The sequence below is a fragment of the Tiliqua scincoides genome, chromosome 1 (genome assembly GCF_035046505.1).
Source record: "Tiliqua scincoides isolate rTilSci1 chromosome 1, rTilSci1.hap2, whole genome shotgun sequence".
In the NCBI taxonomy this organism is placed as follows: domain Eukaryota; kingdom Metazoa; phylum Chordata; class Lepidosauria; order Squamata; family Scincidae; genus Tiliqua; species Tiliqua scincoides.
Window position 1 is genome coordinate 86,502,086 of NC_089821.1, and position 24,550 is coordinate 86,526,635.

Genomic DNA, 24,550 nt, shown 5'->3' on the forward strand with positions numbered 1-24,550 from the left:
TGTGTCATAGATTGTGTAACTTGTTTGCTTTAATATTCTACTTGCACAGGTGATTTATTGTGGTGATCTTGTGTATTTATAAAATGTATGAATTACCTTTCTATTGCTTCAGGAGCGCATAAGGTGAAGTACTATTTCAAAAACAACCCATTTTGATTTATTTCCATCATTTTTTAATCACATGAGTGTGCTACCCTTTCCTCAAGAGAACTGAAGGTTATATTCATGGAGGTTGTCCCATTTTTTATCCTCAGCAGCCTTGTGAGGTATATCAGATTGTGTGGTTATGTGGCTAGCCCAAGGTTGCCCATGAGTATGTGTTCTAGTAGAAGTGCATCTTTTAATTTTAGTTATTGTTCAAACCTGTGCAGTGTGAACTCTAGTAAGAACAATTTTTAAAAGCCTGCTGAGTTTTCTGAAGTCAGGGCAAGGGGAGGTCCAAGTGTTGGTAACAAATCCTCCCTTTCATTAAAGTTGCAATTTCTTTTTCATGGACTTGAGATTTTTGAGAGAGCCTCTTAATAACATTCTTACTATTGCAGGGAGTATTAGAGCTTCCTTTATGACTACTTCTTTTCTCTCTTTCCTCCTCCCCTGTATTTTTTGTTTCCAGGGATAGAATGATGCTGCTGAAATTAGAACAGGAAATCTTAGATTTCATTGGTAATAATGAGTAAGTGTTCCAGGTTTTCAAAAAATTTTATGTGTGATGTATTAATTTATGCAAAATTAAACCATACTGCTTCTTTTCAGAATTCCACGAAAGAAATTTCCCCCCATGACCTCTTACCATAGAATGTTATTGCACAGAGTGGCTGCTTACTTTGGACTGGAGCATAATGTGGACCAGAGCGGAAAGTCTGTAATAGTAAATAAAACCAGCAATACAAGAATGTAAGTTGGAGTTATTTTGTTCATTAAGCAAGTATCCTGTTATCTGGATGATGAACAGTTTTCACTGTTGAAATGAATAAGGCAGTGATTTTCAACCTTTTTCATCTCACAGCATACTGACAAAGCATATTGGTAAGGCACATAATGCTACTGGTGCCCACATGTCCAGTGGACCTACTAAATAAACGACCCTCCCCCAAACTTCCACGGCATACCTGCAAACCATTTGCAGCACACTAATGTGCTGTGGTACACTGGTTGAAAATCACTGGATTAAGGTGTTGCATTAGAATCTAGAGAAAGTGTAACTAAATTTTTAAAAGCTTACCTTTATCAGTTAGTGACAATGCCTAAAACAAAGATCACACCCAATCATTAAATATTATCCCATACTTAGCAATTTTGGTGGCATTTCTTTAATTTTAATTAAAATTACTTTTGCCTTTTGCGAATAGGGGCCCCAGTTTTTCTTAACCAATTAATGTGCAATTTATAAGCAATTTTTTTTGTCTTTGTAAGAGAATTAAGATGTAATTACAATATCCATATCTACTTGGCACCATGGAATAGTGAAATGTAGTTTGTGGACTGAAATTTTGCTGTTGCTGTGGAACATGCAGAGCACACACATTACCCCCCCTTAGTAATTTTAGTGGCATTTTTTTATTCCTTCACTTCGTGCTCTAAAGGTACCACTAATTTGTGGGAGCCATAACTTACAAAACTCTGTTTCTAGAAGGGGAGAAAAAATCTCCCACCATGATTTCTTTGCTAGAAATCTCCCCAGTGCTATATTTAGTGTAATTTGTTGCTGAAATTGAATAATTTCGGAACTATAAAATGTTAGAAAGCAGGAAATAAACATTTCCTTACAAAGTATATCGGACTCCAAAGGGATTCTAGGAGGGGAAGCAGTTGAAATGTTTTCTTCCATTTGAGCCAACGCTTCTTAAATTGCCTATCTGGGTTTTTGTTTGTCATATATGTTGCCTCCTAGGTAAAAATCAGTATTAAAATTACTGAAATGCTTTGCCATTTTGATAAGGCTGTTGTAGTCGTAGTGAAAGCTCCTGTTATGTAGCATACCTCTTTGGGAAATTGGGTTCACCAAAATCTCTGGGCAGAGTGCTTATTACCTTTAGAATATATATGTAATATGTTGATTTCATCTGAAAATTCAACCTGCGTCTCTATTTGTCCTTTAATCCCTTTCCCAAATATTGGTATGGCTTACCTCTTTGGAAACAAGAACTGTTTCAGAGCATTGTTCAGTGAAATCGGCAACTGCACATCCAGTGCCTTAGGCACAAATTCCTTCTGTGGGTCATCGTTGAGTCTCCATCACCTAATTGTCTGAATTGTTATAAACCATAAGTTTGACCTGCATCATTAGCTATGGTACATTTGCTCAGAAATAATGGTCTTGGAGGAAAGCATAATTTGATAGCTGCTAGGCGTGGTATTATTTTGTTCCTGCCGTTAGTTTTTGTACTACAAAATGAACTAATTCAGCTATTAGCATTTTTCAGTTAGTAGAATGGAACAGGTATGCAACAAAATATTTAAAGCAAGGCTGCATTTAAGATTAAATATAGTGTGTGTGTGTGTGTGTGTGTGTGTGTGTGTGTGTGTGTGTGTGTGTGTGTGTGTGTGTGTGTGTGTGTGTGTGTGGTGATGCAATTGATAATATTTGCTTGCTAAACTCTATCTCAGGTTGTCTGTCTATTTTTAACTAGATAATTTTGAGACCTGGTGGTTGAAGATTTTGGGAAGTTGAAGAATGAGCTACAGTCCCTGTCCTGTGAAAAGAATTTTTTATAATCTTTAAAAATGTAGGCTGGTATCTGGAAGCCCTGATAATAATTAGCAGGCATTTCATATGACCAATAGACTATGTAAATTATATTTAAAGTTTTTCAATGTTCTTATTTTAAATCTCTTGAGATGTAAAATAAGAATATAGAAAGAACCTTGGAGATCTGCTCCATATTGAATAAAACCCAACTTGCCTTTTCCTCATAGGCAGATTCCCCGCTACAGTGGCGATCAGTGCTGTAATGACATCATCAACCCAGTGCACACTGGGACGACTCAGTGGAGTGGTGATTGCAGGGCAGTAAATTCAGGGACCTTTAAGAGAAAAGAGGTAAGACAGTCTAAAGGTTCTCTGAAGTGCCTGCTAATTATATTTGGGCATCCAGTAGCTTAGGTAAAATTTGGGAGGCTTTTAAAAAAATTTATAATGTAGTTAAGGAATTAAGAAACTACGTGTTTCTTGTTTCTCAAGAGATGTATATAATGTGGGAAGGCAAGTACAGAATACAGGTGTTGATGCACTTCAGCATGTGGTTACCTTTCTGTTTGGAAATGTATCATGGTTTTATTACCTGGTTGCAATCTGAAGGTTAGTTGAAAATGAGTCACATAATTCCATCCCAACTTTTGCTCCAAGAATGCTTGAACACAACTTTATTTATTCTGACCTCTGCTGTTAGCAGTAGAAATTTTTCCCCCCATATGATTTATTTAAATAAAAACTTGGTAGATGGGTACACCAGCTCCCAAAGACAACTCCAGACACCCTCAGGAATTCTTAAATGTAGGTCAAATGTAAAGGAAATCTTTTGCTAGTTGTTTTGATACCTTATATGGCAGCAGGACTGGTCCCATGTCTGTTTAAAGTTAATCTTCTGTCATGTGCAATTGACATATTTATCTTCTATAAATCTAAAGGTCCATACGTTTGAAGCAGTTCTTTTTTCAGATTTATCCTGATTTCTTTTCTCTTAATCATTTGTTTTAAAGACCTGACCAGAAGTTTTGTGAACATATTAAAGATGAAAAAAATGAAGATTTTCAAAAGCGGTACATCCTTAAAAGAGAGAACTCTAGTCTAGACAAAGACGATAACCAGGTAAATGTTAAACCTATATAGTTGTCTTGACTACAGTTGTACCTTGTAGTGGAAAATGGCAATTAACAACTTATTTAATTTAGATGCGAATACGATTAAAAGATGACAGAAGAAGCAAATCTATAGAAGAACGAGAAGAAGAGTACCAGAGAGCTAGAGAACGAATATTTGCACAAGATGTAGGTATTAAATTGCAAGAAATGTTCATAGCATCTTTATATGTGACAACGGAGGAACTAGACTATGTATGTATGTGGTTCATAGTACTTGATAAAGTTGAATTAAACTGCAGAAATATCCATATAAATTGAAACATTCTGTCACAGTTCTGTTAATTGAGTGACAACGGTACAATGTACTATGAGAGCATTAAGAGGGAGAAGCAGTAAGCCACCTACCATTCTTCTCAATCTAGAGACAAGTAGAATTATACCCAAATAAGAAACAGTGTTAAAAACATTGAGGACAAATGGATCAGGACAGATATCTCATTTTAAAAATTCTGATTCTTGAAGTTTTGGCATCAGCGGCATAATGCATGCCTTTTGATTCAAAAGGGTGCATTATCTACTTTCGGGTCCCCAGAAATTTGCTTTTTGTACTGTAAGAAACTTGCAGTTGGTTCATTAAGGAATTGGATTCAACTTTATAAGATGTGAAGTGTGTGTATGTTGCTGCTTACTGATGTAAGGTGTGCAAGTTCTGCAAAAAGAAGAGTGGGATATTCCAACAGTTCAAACTTAGGGATGAACATAAGTTGCCTTGCTTTTCAATGGTATTTGTGCTTCTCCTCCCCTGAGCCCATAGTTTATTAAGTCCTTTCTTCATTGAGAGAACATAGGTTCATATTTGGTCTTTTGTTAACGTTCTCCTTTCTCACTGTTCAGATACTCATGGATGATGATGATGATGATGATGATGATGATGATGATGATGATGATGATGATGATGATGATGATGATGATGATGATGATAATAAAACTTTATTTTTATCCCACCCTTCTCCCTAACGGGATCCAGGGCGGCTAACAACATATTTAAAAAACCAGATTTTAAAAACATTAATACATAGCAGATAAAAACATTTAAAAACACATTACAGAGGCCATAAAAACAGTAGTCAGATTAAAAGACAGAAATAAAAGAGCAAGTCACTGAGGAATCAAGCCTGTAAAAAACTAAAAGATGTATAAAAATGTTAAGAAGGCCAGAAATCAGAAGGCTTGTTTAAACAACAGTGTTTTCAGGCCTCGCCAAAAACTCTCAAGAGAGGGAGCCATTCTCAAATCAAGGGGAAGGGAGTTCCATAATGTTGGTGCCACTACCGAGAAGGCCCTATTTCTTGCAGCCGCCCCCCGGACCTCCTTGGGTGGCGGCACTTGCAAAAAGTCCTTCTCTAATGACCTGAGGTGGCGAGCCGGATTGTATGGGAGTAGGCGGTCTCTAAGATATCCTGGCCCAGAGCAGTATAGGGCTTTAAAGGTTGCATACCATGATTGCATAATGGTATGATTCTTCCATATCATGATAGTCTTCTGTACTTCTAAGAACAATAGCCAGCCTTCAGTGGGAGGAGAGGTGTGAAGGGAGTGCTTTAACTGTACAGCACCATAATAGCCATATTCTACTTCTCCCTATAGTGCTAGAGAGAGAGAGTCCAAGGTTTCCTTTGGTCTAGGACAGGCAAGTGGCTGCCCTCTACCCCTCTCTCTAGCATGGAGCTGAAAAAGCAGGCAGAATTTCTGCAGTTGTGCTGCCTTTTCACTAAGCTCAGTGTACCTGTGGGGTCTGAGTCTGCTCCTCCCTACTTCTAATAGGTGCTGGATAGATGCCGTAGATGCCATCAATGTCGCTAGAGGCCGCTAGCATGTTTGCTGTGCAAAGGGCACCATGTGAAATCTGGAATTGAGCTTAACAGTTTGAATTCATCTTTGAAACTTGCTTTGGGGAAGTAAACAATAATACACAGATCTGTCTGTGCCCATTGTTCTCTAGGATAAAAGGCAGGTAACCTAAGATGATTCCACTGTCCCTTGTTCTCTTTGCCTGCCTGTGACTTTAAGAAGCTTCTTTATAAATGGCAGCATAGAAAGGTTAGACATCATGTAAACTGTTAAGTGGCAGACATGCTCCCTATCCTGATTCACATATCACACCCCCATTGCTATGTTAGTTATATGTACAACTGATAGATCTGTGCATGTGAGCAGTCCTTTGGATGAGGTTGCCCATTTCCCTTTATCCTACATGGCCAGAGAACATGTTACATTTCTTGCTGTGTGTGGTTTCTGCTTTCCTTTCAGTCTAGTAACGGACAGGCTGGGACTTGTTAATCTAAATAGTTAACAATGGTGATTTTAGTTCTACACTGTTTCTTCCTTAGTCGCTGTGTTCCCAGGAGAATTACATTATTGATAAAAGGTAAGAACAATTAATATTTTAAACAAGTTCCTATTTGTTTTGTACTAATAAAATATTAAGGTATTGTTTTATTGACATGCCAACAGAATCCAGGAGGAAGAAGCCAATAGCACCCAGCAAAGGCGACAGATATTTAGGTATGTTTGTTGTTTGAATCTCAAAGCATTCTGCATGTGTCTTTCGTCTTTTGTTTTGCTTTTTTCAAACAATGTCTCAGTTTGAAAGCTAAGTTTGTGAATTACAGAGTCAATAAAGATGCTTCAGGGAGGTCAACTAACAGCCTTCAAAGCAGTACAGACAATGAGATGAAGTATTCTGAGCCCCGTCCATGGAGCAGTACGGACTCTGACAGCTCCCTTCGCAATTTGAAGCCAGCTGTGACCAAAGCCAGCAGCTTCAGTGGGATTTCTGTTCTGACAAGAGGTGATAGCACTGGGAGCAGCAAAAGCACAGGCAGGCTTTCTAAGACAGGTACAATTTCAAACTGCTGGTGTATGTTGCAAAAATGTGCGCTGAAATCCTTGTTGAATCATATTTTTCTGTACAAAACCTGTATTGCAGGTCAGGAATATCAGTGTCTCAGACTTGCTGAGAAACAAAAATGCAAATTGAAGAGAGTCAAATTTAAGAACATTCTAGTTAATTTTGGGCTTTGTGGTAGGAGCTGAGTCTTGGCTAATCAGGTGAATAGTATGTACAGGGAAGAGTCTGGGGCTCCCTGAATGTGTGCTGTAGGGGCACCTTCTATCTGCAGTATAAAAAATAGCCAGATCAAGTCCTATGAAAAGTGACCAAATATGGTGTGGTTATTGAGAACTCTTTTTTCTCTTGTGAAAAGTGTCATTGTTGTCTCTCCCACCCCCTTTTTCAGTGATTGGTAGGCCTCTTTGATTCAGTCATAACGTTTTAGGTCATCAGTGGATAGAATTGCACTGTGTTAAGGCAAGCTATGTCCATTGTCTAGTAACATTTAGGCACAAATTACCCAACTGACACTTGCAATATTCAATGCAAGATAAATAAGACACCACATCTCTGTAGACCAGTGGTTCCCAAACTGATGGAATCGTGACCCACCAGCCTGGGAAGCACTGGCCAATGCCCCTTTAAGGGAGGGTAAGCAGCAACACAATCCCCTGGATTGCGCTGCTGCTGGGGATGGGAAGGGGGGTTTTCTACTTAAAACTACTACTGTCTGCTTCTTCTACTTTCTACCTGCAGTCTTGGGGTTTGCAAGAAGCTCTCTGCAGGGCTTCCCGTGCCTGGCAAAGTGTAAAAAAAATGGGCACTTCCAGTTTTGCAATGAAATTGGAAGTGCGCTTTTCCATTTTTTTACACTTTTGCAGGCATAGGAAGCCCTGCAGAGGGCTCCACGCATGCCCACACCTACTAGGACTGCAGTGCTGGCTGCAGGTAAGTAGAAAACCCCCTTTCCCATCTCCAGCAGCAGTGTGATCCTGGGGATTGCATTGCTGCCTTCCCTCCTCCACAACAACTTACAGTGCTCCCAACTCCCTTATAGGAGTTTGGGAAGCACTGCTATAGACCATTAATCTTAAACATGTTGGATAGGGATTGTTAGGAAGATATCTGGGTCAACACTGACTGATTCTGACTGGATATCACTGAACACAGTTGGCCTGAACACAGATATCACTGAACACAGTTGATAATGGGACCTGCAAGTGAAGTGTAAAGAAACCTGAACCTGACAGTACAGTGGCATGTCTGTGCTTGCCATTCAAAGCATTGACCAGTCCATGTTAATTGCTATCGTAGTGTCACAACATCTGTCCTTGATATATTTTGATTGGAAGGTTTTGTTAAACGTTAGTGAAGATAATTATATGTACAGGAGTGTGTTGCTTAGCAACATTCTGTGTTGCTTAGCAACATTCCGCCTTACGACCAACCGCATATACAACGGTGGTTGCTTGAGATTAAGTAAAGCACATGCTCTAAGATCAAAGGCTGCAGTGCAAAACCCCACAAACCTTGCAAAAAACTTATCCAAAGGCTTCCTGCTTGAGATCACTGTGTTCTCCCTGAACTCCGGCTTATCTGAACTGCTTCCAGTCTTCCTGCATGCTTCCGCTATTCTCTTTTGCTGTAGTGACCTGTTAATGAGACAATTGCCCCCCATGTTTGTTTGTTTGGCAACTTGATCTTAATCAGGCAGTCAGCTCCCTTTTCCCCTTCCATTGTCCTCTGTGACTTCTTAATGATCCTAATGGAGGCTCTTCGTTTGCAAAAGATGTTGCTGCTGAGATTGAGATCTGAAGCTTCTTGCAAGGATATTTATTTTACAGAGCTTGCAAAGCTTAATGAGCTTAACTGTAAAACACTAGACTTGCATGCCTGTTCACTGTGCAAACTTGATGATTGATGACCAGGGGTGCCCAAACCCTGCCCCGGGGGCCACTTGCAGCCCTCCAGGACTCCCAATCCAACCCCTGGGGAGCCCTCAGTCTCCAATGAGCCTCTGGCCCTCCGGAGACTTGCTGGAGCCTGTGCTGGCACAACAGAACTGCTCTCAGTGTGAAGGTGACTGTTCAACCTCTCACATGAACTGTGAGATGAGGACTCCCTCCACTGCTTGCTGTTCCACGTCTGTGATGCTGCAGCAGCGAAGGAAAGGCCGGCGTTGCTTTGTGCAAGGTCTTTTCTAGGCCTTGGGCTGTTGCAAGACCTTCATTCATATAAGTTCCATCTCTAATATATTCATTTATGCAAATTTATTCAAATGTGAAATATAATTTAATTCTTTTTTCCCCGGCCCATGATGTGGCCCTCCTGCCAAAAAGTTTGAACATCCCTGATTTAGACATGAGGCTAGATGTAGCAGTGGTCTCGCCTGTATAAGGCAGCTCCTAATGCTTTATTTCCAAGTTTGGAGTCTCAGATTGGAGATGATTTCTTTTAGTATTGCATCACATTTTGTGTTTCTGGGTTTGATCATTTTTGTATTTGTATAATTTTAGGGTTAATTGCTTGAGTGAACTCTGAAAAGTTCAAACCCTGCTAAAGTGAACAAACTTAGAATTTCTTACAGGTACCAGAGGAGTGCTTGGGTTCATGACCACTTGAGAACTGGAAGTTTGTTCTCCCTAGTTTGAGAAGACTATCCTGGAACTCAGTTCTTTGTAGGTTGGAGATAATCAACTCTTCCCATTAGGGAGTTTAACATTATTCAACTCCTTCTTAAAAGAAACCAAATACAGCCTACCAAGTCAATTACCTTACCTTTTAAATAACTTCGATTTCCAACTCAGGTTTTTAGCCAAAACTTATATGACTTCTAGCAGTCCCTAAGTCTTGGCTTCCTGAGAACCTAAGAGCATGGTGCCAAAATATTGTTTGTGGCCTCACTTGACAGTTATGGAAATTGACAAGGAAGGCTGTAACCTTGTTTGTGATCTGAATCTGGACAACCCTTTAGGCATCACAGAACTGGTTTCAAGTGCTCCTGTTTTTCCTGATATGGACATTTAAAATAGCAGGATTGAATTTTTACTTACCTTCTCCTTCAGACTTTCCTTAAGAATCTCACAGTTCCACCTCCTTTTTTCTTTCCCAGCTCAGCATCTGGAGGAAGTGATTGAATTGAGACCTGTAGACCAACTGATGTCCATAAACTTTGTTTTCCATTTTCTTCACACCTTGCTCTTGTAATCTTAGTGTTTAGTGTGTTGCGTTGTTTATAGATGACATATCCTGCTTATGCTCAATCTAGACACAAACTATTGCAATAGTGATGAGCAGGCTCTGTGCCTTGGAAGGAATAGCAATGTATGTAGTTGATGGTGTTGAATCCCCTCTAGCCAGTCATGTCTTTGAAGTGTTCCTGGATCTGTTCTCATCTAAAACTTGAAAGTACAGGTGCAGCCATCCGCACAAGCCCTTTCCATCAGCACCACCACCTGAGAAAATTGTCATTGTTTTATGTGTGGACATCTTGCTTTCAGGTCCATTTAGTCCATCATTCTTTGCACGTATCCCAGATATACGAAGGACCTAGATCAGGGGTATCAAATGTGTTTTATACAGTGGGCCAAATACCTTTCATGGCACCAGCTGAGGGCTGGAAGTGATACTATTAAGCGGATGATGGCTAGAAATAAGCACTTGTTTTCAAATAGGAATTCATCAGATGCAGATACAGAAATTATGCAAATTTTGATCATATTTTCAAGATATGGAAGAGCTCAGTTATCATATCGGCTACCCTTTCAGCCACACCGCTTCTGCTGAGGTGTCATTTCACAGCTCAGCAGTTTTTTTACATGATTTGGCAACGTGAAAAATAAAATTGCTAATGTCTGAGTTGATCAGCTATGTGAAGATATAAAAAATGCAATCCAAGTGAAATGTTTTTATCACTAAAGACCGCTAGTTTATTTTTTTTAAAAAGGTTAAAAAATCAAACCAACTGCACAGTTAAAAATGAAAGGTAATTTAAGATTTGAGATTTAATGAATTTTCAAGTTTCAGACTGAATGAAAGAGGTAATTTCTTCTCAGATTTGATTTATTTGGTATATTGAATTGAAGCAGTGGAGTTATCCTGCATCTCAAATACATGCATTTGTTTTCTGTGTCTCCTTATTGAATAGCAAATTTTTTAGAAAATATGAAATATTCAAGCTAGAATCGGTCTGTTTTAAGACCTATTGGTATCTGTGGGGACAAGTGAAGCTCTTCCTTAACAGCTGCAATTTAAATCATGACTCAGATATCTCTGTAATAACTAGTTTTGTGTTGACCACACTCTTTAGAAAGGGGGGGAAAGTGTGTGTGAGAATTCATTCCTAAACTGCTCATGGGCTGGGGGCGAAGTCTTGTGTTGTAGTCTTTTAAAGATTGCATGCTTTGGCTGTCTTAGATTTCTCATCCTGCTCTTCCATTGCCTTGTCTTTGTGATTTATGCAAAAAGTAGAACATGTGTGTTGCTCTTCTCCTATATCTGCATGGCATGAAGCCTTTGTATTCAAGGTAGTTTAGGATAGACCCCCCATTCTTATAGTTAGAACTATTGGTATGTGTAACACAGAGAGGGAGAACCTGCTTGCAGGAGAGCGGGTGGGAAGCTGCTGCCTAGCACTATAGCGCCAGCTGTGCTTTAAAAGGGTAAGAATGTAATAACTTGCATATTTAAATGTGCATGATGATATTCTGTCTCTAGATAAAATCCCTTTCTCATTACTCCTTTCCTAGGTTCAGAGTCTTCTAGTAGTGTAGGGTCATCCACGGGTTCTCTTTCTCACACCCAGCAGCCTCTTCCAGTCACAGCTCTCAGCCAGCCTTCTCATGGCACATCTGCCGTCTATCCAACTGTCAGCACTAGTAGTTCTCTTTCCTTTGATGGTGGCATAAGTGGGCAAGTGGCGCCTTCTAGCAGTAGCTTCTTTTTGCTTCCCTTGGAAGCGGCAGGCATACCACCTGGAAGTATTCTGATCAACCCTCAAACAGGTTGGTATCCAGTTGTGGATGTCTTTTTTTAAATTAATAACATTGCAATAATGTGTTTAAAATGTTTTGACATCACAATAGTATGTATCCTTTCTTCCCTCTACCCCACTTCTCTCTCTCTTAATTTTGGGGTGACATGCATTTCATTCCTCCTTGTTACAATTGTGCTAATACAAAATGATGTAGACAATGTTTTGGTTTCTTAACTGATATTTCTCTGCCTTCTGGGGAACTCTAATTTATATGGTGTTTTTAAAGAACATTTACATTTTAATGTAACATTATATATGGTTAAATATATCCATATTAGCTTATCTTATTCAATTTTTAAATGACTTTTTCTTTCTTTGTTGTACTTGTTCAGATACACCCAGGTTAGTTCAGTGGTAGAGAACAGGTGCAGTGATAGCTTCTTGGACCACTTTCTGTTAGTGGTGTATATTATTATTAACTTCATTACCTATATTAACTTTATTTTTACCCCACCTTTCTCCCCAAAGGGACTCAAGGTGGCTTACAAACAAGGTTAAAACAAATTTAAAAACATAATTTAAAAACAGATAAAAACATAACATATCATAAAAACAGTAGTCAGATAAGGGGAAAAAAAAATAACCAGGTGAAAGAGCATAGCGCAGCAAATTAGAAAAGGATCAGGCCTGTAACCAGATGTTAAAAAAGATATTAAAAGATGTTTAAAAAGATGTTTAAAAGGCCAGGAACTCAGAAGGCTTGTCTAAACAGAATGGTCTTCAGGCCTCCCTGAAAAGTTTCAGGAGAGGGAGCAGTTCTTAAGTCAAGGGAAGGGAATTCCATAGTGTTGGTGCCACTACTGAGAAGGCCCTATTTCTTGCTGCCACCCCACGTATAGAGTGGTTTGAAAGCAAATGATATGGTACAACTGCTGAAACTAAGCAGTGCCTGCATGTTTAACAGCCCAGAAACCTACATAAGCCACTTTGAGTTCCTGGGCGAGAAAGCAGAATATATCTATTTTTAAAAAAAATTTAGTAGGCTACAACACTGGCAGTTAAATAATTCTTGGTCTTTGTTAACCTTGGCCCTAGGTCATGGTAATGAAGTGCCACCCTTGCTGAAGGGTCTGGTTGGTCCCTAGATGGGAGACCACCTTGGAATGTTCCATATGTTGCTTTGAGTTTGATTGGGGGGGTGAGAAAAGGCAGCAGGGTATAATAAGCTTTTAAAAAAATCACTTAGCTGATTCCCCCCTGTCTCTTGTGTGGTCACCATGCTCGGTGGCTTGCATATAAGCTTCTCATGATTTAAAGTCCATTCATCTTAGTGTGGCTTCCCAGTTTAAACATTGGTTAAGAATAACTGTGGTGCTGCCTGTTCCACAGGCTGGATGCCTTCATGAAACAATAGGTTTTAAAGAGTTTTTTTAAAACGTTGCATAATATCTCCAAATGTTGTTAAGCAATTCCTAAATCAAATCCTTCTCAAACTAGAGTTTGGTTTTTATTTTTTAAGATAAATACAGGGAGCTACTTGTCAAAATGTCTTTTTTATTTGCCTTCCACCTAACTCTTTCAACAATTGTTTTATCCCAAACAAGTCAAATGGGTGAGGTTTTTCTACTGATTTTGACATCAACCATGCAGCTGTTTTCGTTCTCTTAAGATGTCATCTGTACTACTGTACATGATTGGATTTTGAAAATAGGCAATGATCTAAAGCAAATGTGTTGTTTTGCTAGTAAATTGTATTCGACTACATATGTACCTCTTTACCTCTGGTCCTCTAGGTCAGCCATTCATTAATCCAGATGGCACTCCAGTGGTGTACAACCCTCCTATGCCTCAGCAACCTGTTAGAAACCAAGTGCCTGGACCTCCTCAGCAGCCACCTCTTCCCATACCACCTCAACCACAACCAGCAACCAATCACATCCTCTCACAGGTGTGCAGGTCAAATATGCCATGCTTGACTAAGTGTTCTTGCCATCTGATGAGAAGAAAATAGTAGACTGTTGTGGAAACCTGTTGAGAGAGGCAAATACCTGTTCATTATAACTCATGGCTCAAACTTTGGTGTGGGAAGCCAAGCTTTTTTAAAGCAGTTGAAATAACTGTTTGTGCTTCTGTACTTGTATGTGATTTGGTCTGGTTTTTAAGTGTAATGATAAGTGTGTAGTCTCGCTAATACTGCCTGACGTTTAATAAGTTAGGAAGCAAATTACACCTATTGGAGAAATGGAGAAATGTTCAGTTTTAGGTTTTTACTGTATGTTTGAGCCTTGTGTTTAGTTTTTTCTTTTTTTGTGCACAATTGATTTTTCAAAGATGATTTTATTCCAAAAGAAATACTCCCAGTTTCATTTCTTTTGACTCTGTTAACTGTATGTGTTCAACTGTTACTTCTTCAGCCTGTCCGACCTCTTCAGCCTTCTTCACAGCCTGTTCAGTTCTCCACAGTCTCTTATCCACCCCCGCTCCTGCCAGTTTCATCTACCCAGCAATATACTGTGGTATATTATCTTCTACTCACCTCTTCTGTGCATGAGAGAATCTTTACTAGGGTGTGTCAAGTGTGCATGTATAACAAATACTGACTGGCAATAATATCTAAACTTAGTTCAATAGTAGTAGCAAAAGGGAAAAAATTAAGCTTCATCCTAAATTCATTTTGAATTTACCTGAAAACTAAAGCTGTATGTTTCAAGGGAATTGCCTTCTGACTTAAAATTACGTTTTGGCCATTACTCTTTGTAGCCAGTTAATATTCATTATACCCTTTGGAACATTTATTCTTAATGCATTTTCTTATTTCCCTGGCTGTCGTTGTCTAATCTTAAGGGTGTTTTGCCTTGACAGTAAAAAGCTTTCCACTGTGCTTTAATGTTTGACTGGAAACCAGTGCCAGAATTTTGTATAGGTGTGTTTTTGAGCTTTGTTGTCTAGCTTAGCTGCATTCCTCAAACTTATAGTTATTCAGCTCCGCTCTCCCAAGGTAAGATTCTCCACACACCAATCTCCTCAATCTCAACCTTTTCCATTCACTTGGAGCATGTTGTGCTGTCAGCAAGTCAGATGGACATTTGTTGATCTGAACTCTGTCACTGCAGTTCATCCTGTCAGCATGCTTCCACAATAATTTAATTATGAAAGATAATTTATTTTTAGAATGCATCCCAAGTACACTAATTTTAAACTAGGGTGTCATCCAGAATAGCACCTCCTTGAAGAAAAGCTCTGTCTGAGAACAGAAGAGTCCTTGCACAAGCAGAAGACCCCTTTTGCTCAGGTGGAATGCTTCTACCATTCATGGAAGCATTACAGTAATCAGGATGCCATCTTGTATATTTTTTGGATGTTGCTGTAAAATGATATTCAAGTTGAACAAAATGTTAAATACTTCCAAGTTTAGTGATTAATACTCACCTTAACATCAAAGTCATTTAAAAATGGACATGTGCATTTGTTTTGCTTTGGAGATGTATTTGGGTGGTTGGGAAGGACAGCAAGTAATGAAATTCTTTCCCTATCATTACTCTGTAAAACCTGTTGAATTAGCATCTCAGCAGTGAAATAAATGGACATGCTGGGGGTCCTAATTATCCATGGGGGTTCTGTTCCCGGAACCCCTATGGATATGGAAAACCACAGGAATTCAAACTCCTCCCCCCACCTCCAAACCTGACTGGAGCTGGTCTCTAGTTGGACCTGGAGACTTTCTGAAGCCTACAGAGGCCTGGGTTTCCCCAGGCCTCCCAATGCCTTATAAAGCATTAAAAACATTTCCGTTTTTATTGTAAAACCATAAGTCGTGAGTTTTTTGTATTTTGGGGCATTCTGAAGCATGTAGCAGCCACAGGGGATCACACGCGGCCTCCATGGGCCTCAGAAAGCCACTGGGCCTGACCGGAGCTGTGCTCTGGTTGAGGGGAGTATTCGGCACTCATGGATACTGAAGATCCATGGATCCTGAACCCGTGAATGACGCAGGCCCCCTGTATACATTTGTATGTTTTGACAGAACACATTGGGTGGACTTGCATTTAGTCTGTTTACTGTGTGTGGATACTTACAAGAGAGTAATTAACATTGAACATAGCAGGGCTTACTGTGCAAGTAAACATGCTTGGGGTTGTAGGGTTAGGCTAGATCAACCTGTTTAAAAAATTCTGTTAGAAAGTGTAGTAGAGGCAGAAGGATTTAGGAAAATGGAAGTCCAAAAAATTGAACAACTTGTCTATCTTGGTGACTAACATTTCACCCTGTTAACAAATACAAGCTTTCTTCTTTGCCTTGTAAATGAAGGCAATTATTCAGTTGCTTATTCAATTCAAATAATTCTTGTTATTCAATTGCTAGAATTTTATATTAAAGTTTACCAGAGTTGTGTATCTTTTTGTTTGCAAATATTTCCCTAACAGAATAATTTCAGAAATTCTTTCCAAGTTCAACTGATGGTGGCTTTTACATGTACGTTTTACAAACAGTAAATTTTGTGTTGCTTGCTGCAGGAGTAAGTGTATATCATTTCTCCACTTGCTACTGAGCTTCTGCTTTGTCCATCCAGCTTTCATTCAGTTTTTTTAAGCAAATATTGCTAACCAGCTGTAGCTGGAAAAGAGAATATTTTGTGTTTAACCATTTCTGCCCAGCCCCCAAGTGTACACATTTGATCCCTGTTGCATATATATGCAACGTTGGACAGAAATGGCTTAATAGTGAACTGTTTATGAAGCAGCTTTGTGTTTCTGCAAATATTCAGAAGGAATAATGCTTTTTTTTCAGCAAGACAACCTAGGATCCCAATTTAGCCATATGAGTCTCTCCCGACAGACATCTGGGGAAGCTGCTGATCCTCATGCCACCATGTTCCAGTCCACAGTTGTCCTCCAGCCCCCACAGCAACCTGGTTTTATCATAGCAACTGCCCCACCTCCTCCACCTCCACCACCACCACCACCACCTGGCCAACCTGTTCCTGCTCCTAATTACAATGCATCCAGCCACCCTGTCAACCAGCAAGTTCTTCAGCAACAGGGATATATGCAGCAACCAATGCCACAGGTATTGAGATCTTTTAACTGTTGCCAAACCATTTCAAAGGTAACTCACATTAACTGTTGATTTTAGTTTGAATTAAAATCTTGGACTTCATTGTGTGCGGCTTTGTCCTCCCCCCCCCCCTTGGTATGATACTGGCATATAGGAGAGGAAAGCAATCTAGGCTTCATGCCTCTCTCTCAGAATAGACTCAAGTAGCATTATGGACTTGTCAGTAGATGCTGCTTTAAAAAAAATTCTAGCACAGTGTTAGAACTTGGTGTTATTACTTAAATTCCCATGTCATATTTTGTTCATTGGCAATATTTCTGTGCTAAATATCATTATTTTTTTCTCTAAACAAGAAAACCAGCAAAATTACTGCTTTTCCATAGCAGAGGATGCATCAGCTTGTGGATACTATCCTTGAGACTTGCAGAATAGCTTCCTGCATTAATAATGATAGTTGTTAGAAAACAAAGCACAGTCCTAAAGTTGTTTGTCTTCCTACATGGAATATTAAGTGACATGTAATTAATGTGTGTTCGAATCTTAGATAAAAGTGTTTTTCTGCAACTATGTAAATTAACACCATCTTCTTTTGCCCCACTAGATTTTTTAACGTTTTGTTTCATAAATCTGCTATTGTTCAGTGCTTTAGGATGTGTTTGATTAGCATATGTATGTATGAATCTTTTATATATTTATCTTTTTTAGATGCCAGCCTGTTACTGTGCTCCAGGCCAGTATCCACACTCCGCTCAACAGTATCGACCAGTAACTTCTGTTCATTACAACACACAACAAAATCAGTCACTGCCACAGCCTGCACAGCAGACAGGTTTGTGGTGTGTTTTTCCTCTAATTTATCTACTTCTAGGAAGTTCAGATGGCTGTCTACACTGTCAAGTAGCAAGAACCTGAGAAGTGCTTAAGGAGAATGTTTGCACCCTTGATAACATTCCCATCTAGTGAAAATGCATTTTTCATCTACATTTTCAACTTCTTAAATCTTAAGTGGTGACTGAGGGAGGAAGTCATAAACTAAAGTATTCTACACTTGTATTTGGTAATTCATTCTTTCAGATGTAAAGAATTTCCAGTGAAAGGCCAAATTCACACAGCTCCCTGCTGCATTCATATAACTTAAGCCTGTTCATCTATCTTGAGTGGTTTTGTAATTACAATCTAATTGTATCATGCACACTCATTGCTGTTGGTTGGTTTTATGTGTTCAGAATTGAAGACTTTTTGAACAAGTGTACCAGATTTTTTTATGTTCTCTTCTATCTCTTAACTCCTCTTCTAAAAATCCCACAAAGCTCTAAGGTCTTCTCTTCTGGGAACTGTGTGCGTGCTTGCTTTTCCTTGAATCATATTTAGTCGTAGCTTAGTGTGGCAATACTTGTGCTTTAAGTGGTGATTCTGGCTGCTTCAGTGGTGAGGCAAAGATTAAGCTGCCCCTGAAAATACTTCTCTCTCCTCCCTCCCCTTTTCCAGGAGTAGAGCAAACAACAATGTCTCAAGTCAAGTCAATTTATTAATATGGTCAAAGACCAGCATAAACAAAATGTTACAACATTGCCTGTACAACAAAATTTAAAAATTTTTAACTGCACGTCACACTAAAAACAGAGAAAATAACCATTATAATTTTTTCTCATAACAAATGATACCCTTGTGGGTTTTGCAGGCAGCTGCCAAGAAACTAGCACTCCCTCTTGTGTAGTGCGGGTTAATTCCCTTAAGAAGTTTCTTGGCTTTCTCCTCATTTCGCAGGCCTGAAAATTTCCTAGTCAGGGAAGTAATAAACATAGCACGTATTCCGTGATAAAATGAGCAGTGGAACAAAACGTGTTCAATTGTTTCCACCTTGCCTGAGCCACAGGAGCAAATCCTTTCAGGAATAGGGATCTTTCTATAACATTGTATATTGTATTGGCAGCCTTCAGTCTCGAAAGACTATGGTATCGCGCTCTGAAAGGTGGTTCTGGCACAGCGTCTAGTGTGGCTGAAAAGGCCATTCCGGGAGTGACAATCCCTTCCACACCGGGAGCAAGTGCAGTCTGTCCCTGGTCTGTCTCCCTGGCTATGGGCCTTCCTTCTTTGCCCCTTTGCCTCAGACTGCTGGCAAAGTGTCTCTTCAAACTGGGAAAGGCCATGCTGCACAGCCTGCCTCCAAGCGGACTGCTCAGAGGCCAGAGTTTCCCACTTGTTGAGGTCCATCCCTAAGGCCTTCAGATCCCTCTTGCAGATGTCCTTGTATCGCAGCTGTGGTCTACCTGTAGGGCGCTTTCCTTGCACGAGTTCTCCATAGAGGAGATCCTTTGGGATCCGGCCATCATCCATTCTCACGACATGACCGAGCCAACGCAGACGTCTCTGTTTCAGCAGTGCATACATGCTAGGGATTCTAGCACATTCCAGGACTGTGTTGTTAGGAACTTTGTCCTGCCAGGTGATGCCGAAAATGCGCCGGAGGCAGCGCATGTGGAAAGCGTTCAGTTTCCTCTCCTGATCCTGTTGAGGGTTCTATAAAAACCCTCAACATATACTGAGGGGAGAGCTCTCCATCTAGCCGAAAAGAAAGCTCTCCTGTGCCCTGGAAGCTCAAGAAGTGAGAGAGAGGTGGCTGGTGCAGGTATATACCTGATATCCTCCGCAGCTAAGAAATTTGGAGTTCTATTAATATCCTCTTGCTGCTCGAGGTCCAACAACTTCTGCTTTATGGTTGCTCTTGCTTGATTCAACTCCATAGCCCGTACAACCTCTGGAGAAAATCCTAGCTGTCTCACCTTTGTGTAAACTGCCTTGAGCCAGGTTGATTGAAAGTTGTCACATAGAATTAAAGATGTCAAACCCTGGGCATTAAAGTTTAAGTTGAGCCAGAGGTAGATAGAAGTTAAAGAAACCCTGGCCTCAACCTTTAGCAGGCCCGAATCCAAACGCACGCTTACATTGGAAACATAGCTAGACACTTGAAATATTGATCTTAGAAATTTGGATTGGACACGCTCCAGGGGGGCAAAGCTAGAGGACAGAGGGCCTACAATTGTCCCATACAAAAGTTGGGACCAGGGCTGTTTCTTCCCACTGACAGCTTGATGTTCGCTATAACTTTCACAAGACAGGACAATGGACTATTTTCTCTTGCTGTATATCGATAGTGGTTGACATAAGGTATATCTAAGAGTGTGTGTATGCCTATAGCAGTTTTTGTGATTATTTTGAGTAGCTGACCATATCACTGAAAGTGAGGGAATTTTTAGACCATTTCTAATGTAATTTGCTGTATGATATTGAGGGCTGCTGTTGAGGCAACACCAGTGCTAAGGCTCTTGCGAATGTAGACCCAGTTGCATGATGCTTTGGATCCTGGTCTAAATCTTTACCACTTTCATCAGTATTCCCTACTGCCTTTTACATGAAAAGCAGTGAGCAAGATTGCATCCTCATCTGTATGTTGTCTTAGGCGCAATTTCTTCTGAGGGGTCCGCACCAACGCATTGACTCCTACTGCAACTGTATGTCATTGCAACACTGCCTCCGGATGTTCGGCAATGGCTTCATTGCCGAGCTTCCAGGTTACTTAGCTCTGCACTGTGCAGAGTTCAACTGGGAGGTGCTCAGCTGTGCCACCACGCATCTTAACAGGAACACTCATCCTAGGCATTTTTCAACAGTGCCCTTCTGCAAAAAGTGTTTTGTGCACTCTGGTAATACAGTAATTTAGAAGATTTTGCACCAGTCAATGCTCTGCTAGCAAGTTCGACCCTGGCAGCCAAAAGAAACAGGTCAAGTTTGCATTTTGCATTGTGCAAAGTTGGGTTCAAGCCTGGCCAAGTGTTTAGTTTTCTTTGGTTTGGAGAGTGATCTTGGAAGCTCCATGCCCTGTACATGAACAGTCAAAAGCTTGCCAGGGAAGTTGGAAATGGTCTGTGTAGGCACAAAATATGGGTCCAAGCCAATGCTTTCAAGCAAACGAGAATGAACAAATGTGAATGGTAGCTTTCGTTTACCACCATGTTTAGTGACCTTTAATTTTAATTTGTAACATTTTAAAATTACTAAATTTTTGACATATCTGTGTTTTGTGGTATGTGTAATCAAGTGTGATTTTATGTGTGTCCCTGTGATAGACCAGACTGTGGTATGTGTAAAACATTGTGGAATAGATTGGCTTTATTCATGAGCTGTTGGATTCGGGGCCGTAACACTGTCTGAGAGGGTTACATTTCTCACAGTGAACCGGTCTCTTTTTCAGCTGCTTGCTGCCTTCCTTTTTAAAAGGGTTTCAGGTGTCTCTTGTCTTGCTCTGCTGCTTTCTGTTTAAGAGCTATATGCTTTTCCTTCTTAAAAATAATCCACAGTATCTGCCCTTTAAATAGCCGGCACTAGAAATCTCAGGAAGGTGTTCAGCAGTGGCCAGGTGGGCGAGAATATCTTTGACAGGCTTTTGCCTCTGTGGCTTGTTGTATGTGTCCTGTGCTTTTTATAATTCTGTCCTGCTTGGGATTTCCATTACATCAGCGAAAGCTATGGCCTTTCTACCTGATTCAGTCATGAGATGCTGTATCTGGATACCACAAGCAGTTTCATTACTTACGGACAATAAAATTGCAGAGTGACTATTCATTATTTGTGATCTCTAAATTCTGAGAAGCACAAGTTTCACTGGTTTGATAGCACTGCTGTAAAATAAAGCCATCTGTTTCAGCAGGTGCACCTTTCTCTTTTTCCCCGATGAGTGCTATATTTCTTTCATGCTACTTGGTATGCTGAGGTGAAATAGTGAAGCTAAAAATAGGAATATGCTTTGGAACCCCATGGGGCTGCATGTTAGCAGTCAATTTGTATTGTCCTAGTTCTTCTCTCAGCATGGAAAATTGATTTTGCTTCGTCTGTGTGAAAGTGCCAGAAGACACTGAATAATTTTCACAGCTACACTGCAGTCCCTGAGAAATGAAAATTTTGATATTGCAGCACTTTGCATATTTTGTGCTTGCATATTGTAGCTTTTGAGTTTCCATGCTGCTGTTGAGAGCATCAGTCTGTATTTTGCCCTGAATACTTTGTTGGATGGCCAGATACATTGAGGCTTCTGTTTTAATTGGAAAATATTCATAAGGCTATCGATGGAAGTGTATTAAAAGTTCAGAATATCTCTTTTTTCACTAAACATTGGAGGGGGAGGAATTGTGTAAGTTGACTTAAGCTTGTCAACAGTGCACATTTAAACCAATTTCCATGTGCCATTTTTAATTTTTTTAATATTACATAAGCACTCTTAAGTTCGAATTCACTCATTCAGGCTGAAATTCACCTTTTTGCTTTAGCCTTTCTTTTTAGACCTAGCATGTCTTAGATTGTGGTGTTGCATAAAATATCTAAATAAATTGCTTTTATAGTTGCTGGAAAAGCAGCCTTATCTGTTGTTGCATTTGTATTTTCGAAGGTAGATTTTGTAAATCCTTCTGAATAAAACTGCATTTATATTTGTTGAATTACAGATTGTGAAAATGAGGTATAGGTGTGTCCCCTTATCCACAGGAGTTTTGTTCTGGAACCCCCTGTGGATAGCTGAAACTGTGGATACTAGCAAATGCCCATCCCTGCAGTCCTGGGGGGTTGGTTCTTGGAGGTGATGGAAGCTCTGTTCCCCTCTCCTCCAGAGGCGTCTCTGCACTCAGCAGAGGCCGAGGACATCAGTCTCCAGCGTCTGCTGAGCTCAGACTGAACTCTGAAGCTCAAAACATGTGACTTCTGGTTTCACAGAGTAACTGGAAGTGATGTTTTTAACGCCTTATAAGGCATTGGGAGGCCTAGGGAAACCTAGGAGCGGCTAGCATGAAAACATAATTTTAAATGGTGAAAACTGTGTCTGGCTCCTGAAGTTTTGCATAGGTTCCTTGATCCAAAGCAAATTGGTTGAACCCTTGGCTACAGTCTCTTTGCAAAACATTTTTTAATCTGGGTTTGCAATGCCAGTTTGGTTCATGCTGTTCTGGGGTGATTATTTTTTGCTTCAGAAAGATATGTAGAATAAAATTGTAGGCCTTGGTTTGGTCATTTTCCACCCATGAACTCAACACTCTTGTTAAAGGGATGGTTAAGCAGGAATTCACAAATTGGTTGGCCACTGTTTGCTGTTGGCTGCTCCTTAATTGCAATTGATGAAAACATGGGAGAGAAATATCAAAATTAAGAATTCCATGCAGCCCTCACTTGTAATCTGCAGTGCTGATAAAAAGGGCAAGTTATCAGAGATTTCTTTTTCTTCCACTGCTTTGAAATAAAGATCCTTTCCACCTAAAAGTGTATGTTTGCTTACTTGAGGACCCTGTTCCCTCCCAGGCTGTTGGAACAGATATCTGGATCACTTTATAAAGGACAAAAGGGTAGTGGAATGTTGGCAAGTCTGAGCAGAAAGCCGCTAGCATTCAAGATATGAAGTTTAATTTGTTTGTGTATATATAGCCAGAATACCTGCACAATCCAGCTCTAGGTCACATAAAAATGCTATTTGTGGAAGACTAGTTGTATCAGAATGTGGACACATTCAAACATACATCCCATTGTAAGTATTGTGGTGTTGATAGATGACATTGGCCCTCAGATATGCCTCTGATTTACAACCACATTTCCGATCCAGTTAGTGATATGATCATTGCCTTGTCTGATTCTTGGAAAGAAGGGCAGTTTAAATGTTCAGGCAGGTGAGTATGCCTGCCTCTTCTCCATTTAAACAACACTATCCTACTGGCAGGATTTAAAGAAATATTTCACTCCCTAGTTCAGTTGTTGGCTGACTGAAGCAATGGCTGATTTAATTCCCCTTTTGGCAATGAAGTGATAACTCCATTGAACATTGAGATAACAGAATGGAAACAATTTTGTGCTTCTCACATTTAAAGTTCAAATGCAATGTCACCTGGTAGCTTCTTCTTTGAAGACTGAGATGTTGGAATGCAAAATGATGTGCACATTTAAGACCACATTCTGTGTTTCAAGTTCAAATACAGTTCAAACTGCATGATCCCCTGCACTTGTTGCTTTTCCACTCCCTGGAAACATCCAAAGTGCAATCTCTGAAACACTTTGCTTTATTATTTTTATGTGATTCCTTCAAGTGTCACAGCAGAAAAATTTTATAATTGGTAAGTTAGAAGGAGCATTAAAAAAGAACTTTATTCGCCAGAAAATGAAATAAACTTCAACAGATTTTAAAGAGAACAAGATAAGTTTGATAATTGTTGCTTGTTGGAGCTGAAGCAGAGGTGTGTTATGGGCTTGTAAAACTTCACTGGGAATTTATTAAAATATGCCTCAACACTGCACATGCAATATGATTTCTCTGAGTAAAACCATTTATGCCTTTATAAGGAGTGCATAACAGGGAGAAGTTTAACAGATATAGAGTTCCCTGTTGCTGTGTCTCTGCAGGGGAGGATTGTATCTGTTGAATTTCTGCTTATTGCACAACTTTTAAAGGCACCTTTTTAGTCCATTGTAACTTTCCACTCTTTTGATGCTTTCAAAAAAGGGAACCTAAAACCCCTGTCACCTTAGTGTGTGTTTTATATTCTTGTGAACTTCCCTGGCCTTTGCACCTCATGAAAGATTCTACCAGTGGCAGTTGTAAATCCCTGCTTGAGAACTTTTGACACTGTGGCCAGTTGCTTTATGCATTTGCTGTGCTTCTCCAAAAGACAGCACAAAGTAAGCCAATGGACCTTCCTTCTGTCCTCAATCCTTTGTGTGTGCCATAGAATGTGGGGAATGGGAGGTCTTATATCACATTCCTTCCCTAGAATCTCATCTCCTCTTCCTCTTGAGTC

General features: G+C 39.9%; 1 protein-coding gene across 8 annotated transcripts in view; it reads left to right on the top strand.

Moving 5' to 3' along the window:
* Positions 1-24,550, top strand: part of R3HDM1 (R3H domain containing 1) — a 65,506-nt gene that overhangs the window by 23,249 nt on the left and 17,707 nt on the right. For 2 of the 8 annotated variants that reach the window (XM_066611902.1, XM_066611906.1), the window contains 12 exons: positions 614-673; positions 754-894; positions 3,700-3,808; positions 3,892-3,987; positions 6,192-6,229; positions 6,316-6,366; positions 6,474-6,700; positions 11,443-11,697; positions 13,463-13,617; positions 14,084-14,185; positions 16,458-16,736; positions 17,430-17,553. In XM_066611902.1, the coding sequence (XP_066467999.1) occupies positions 614-673; positions 754-894; positions 3,700-3,808; positions 3,892-3,987; positions 6,192-6,229; positions 6,316-6,366; positions 6,474-6,700; positions 11,443-11,697; positions 13,463-13,617; positions 14,084-14,185; positions 16,458-16,736; positions 17,430-17,553 (1,637 nt within the window). The remainder of the gene's footprint in view (positions 1-613; positions 674-753; positions 895-3,699; positions 3,809-3,891; positions 3,988-6,191; positions 6,230-6,315; positions 6,367-6,473; positions 6,701-11,442; positions 11,698-13,462; positions 13,618-14,083; positions 14,186-16,457; positions 16,737-17,429; positions 17,554-24,550) is intronic. The other 6 variants (XM_066611908.1, XM_066611909.1, XM_066611905.1 and 3 more) reach the window with 5 other exon arrangements.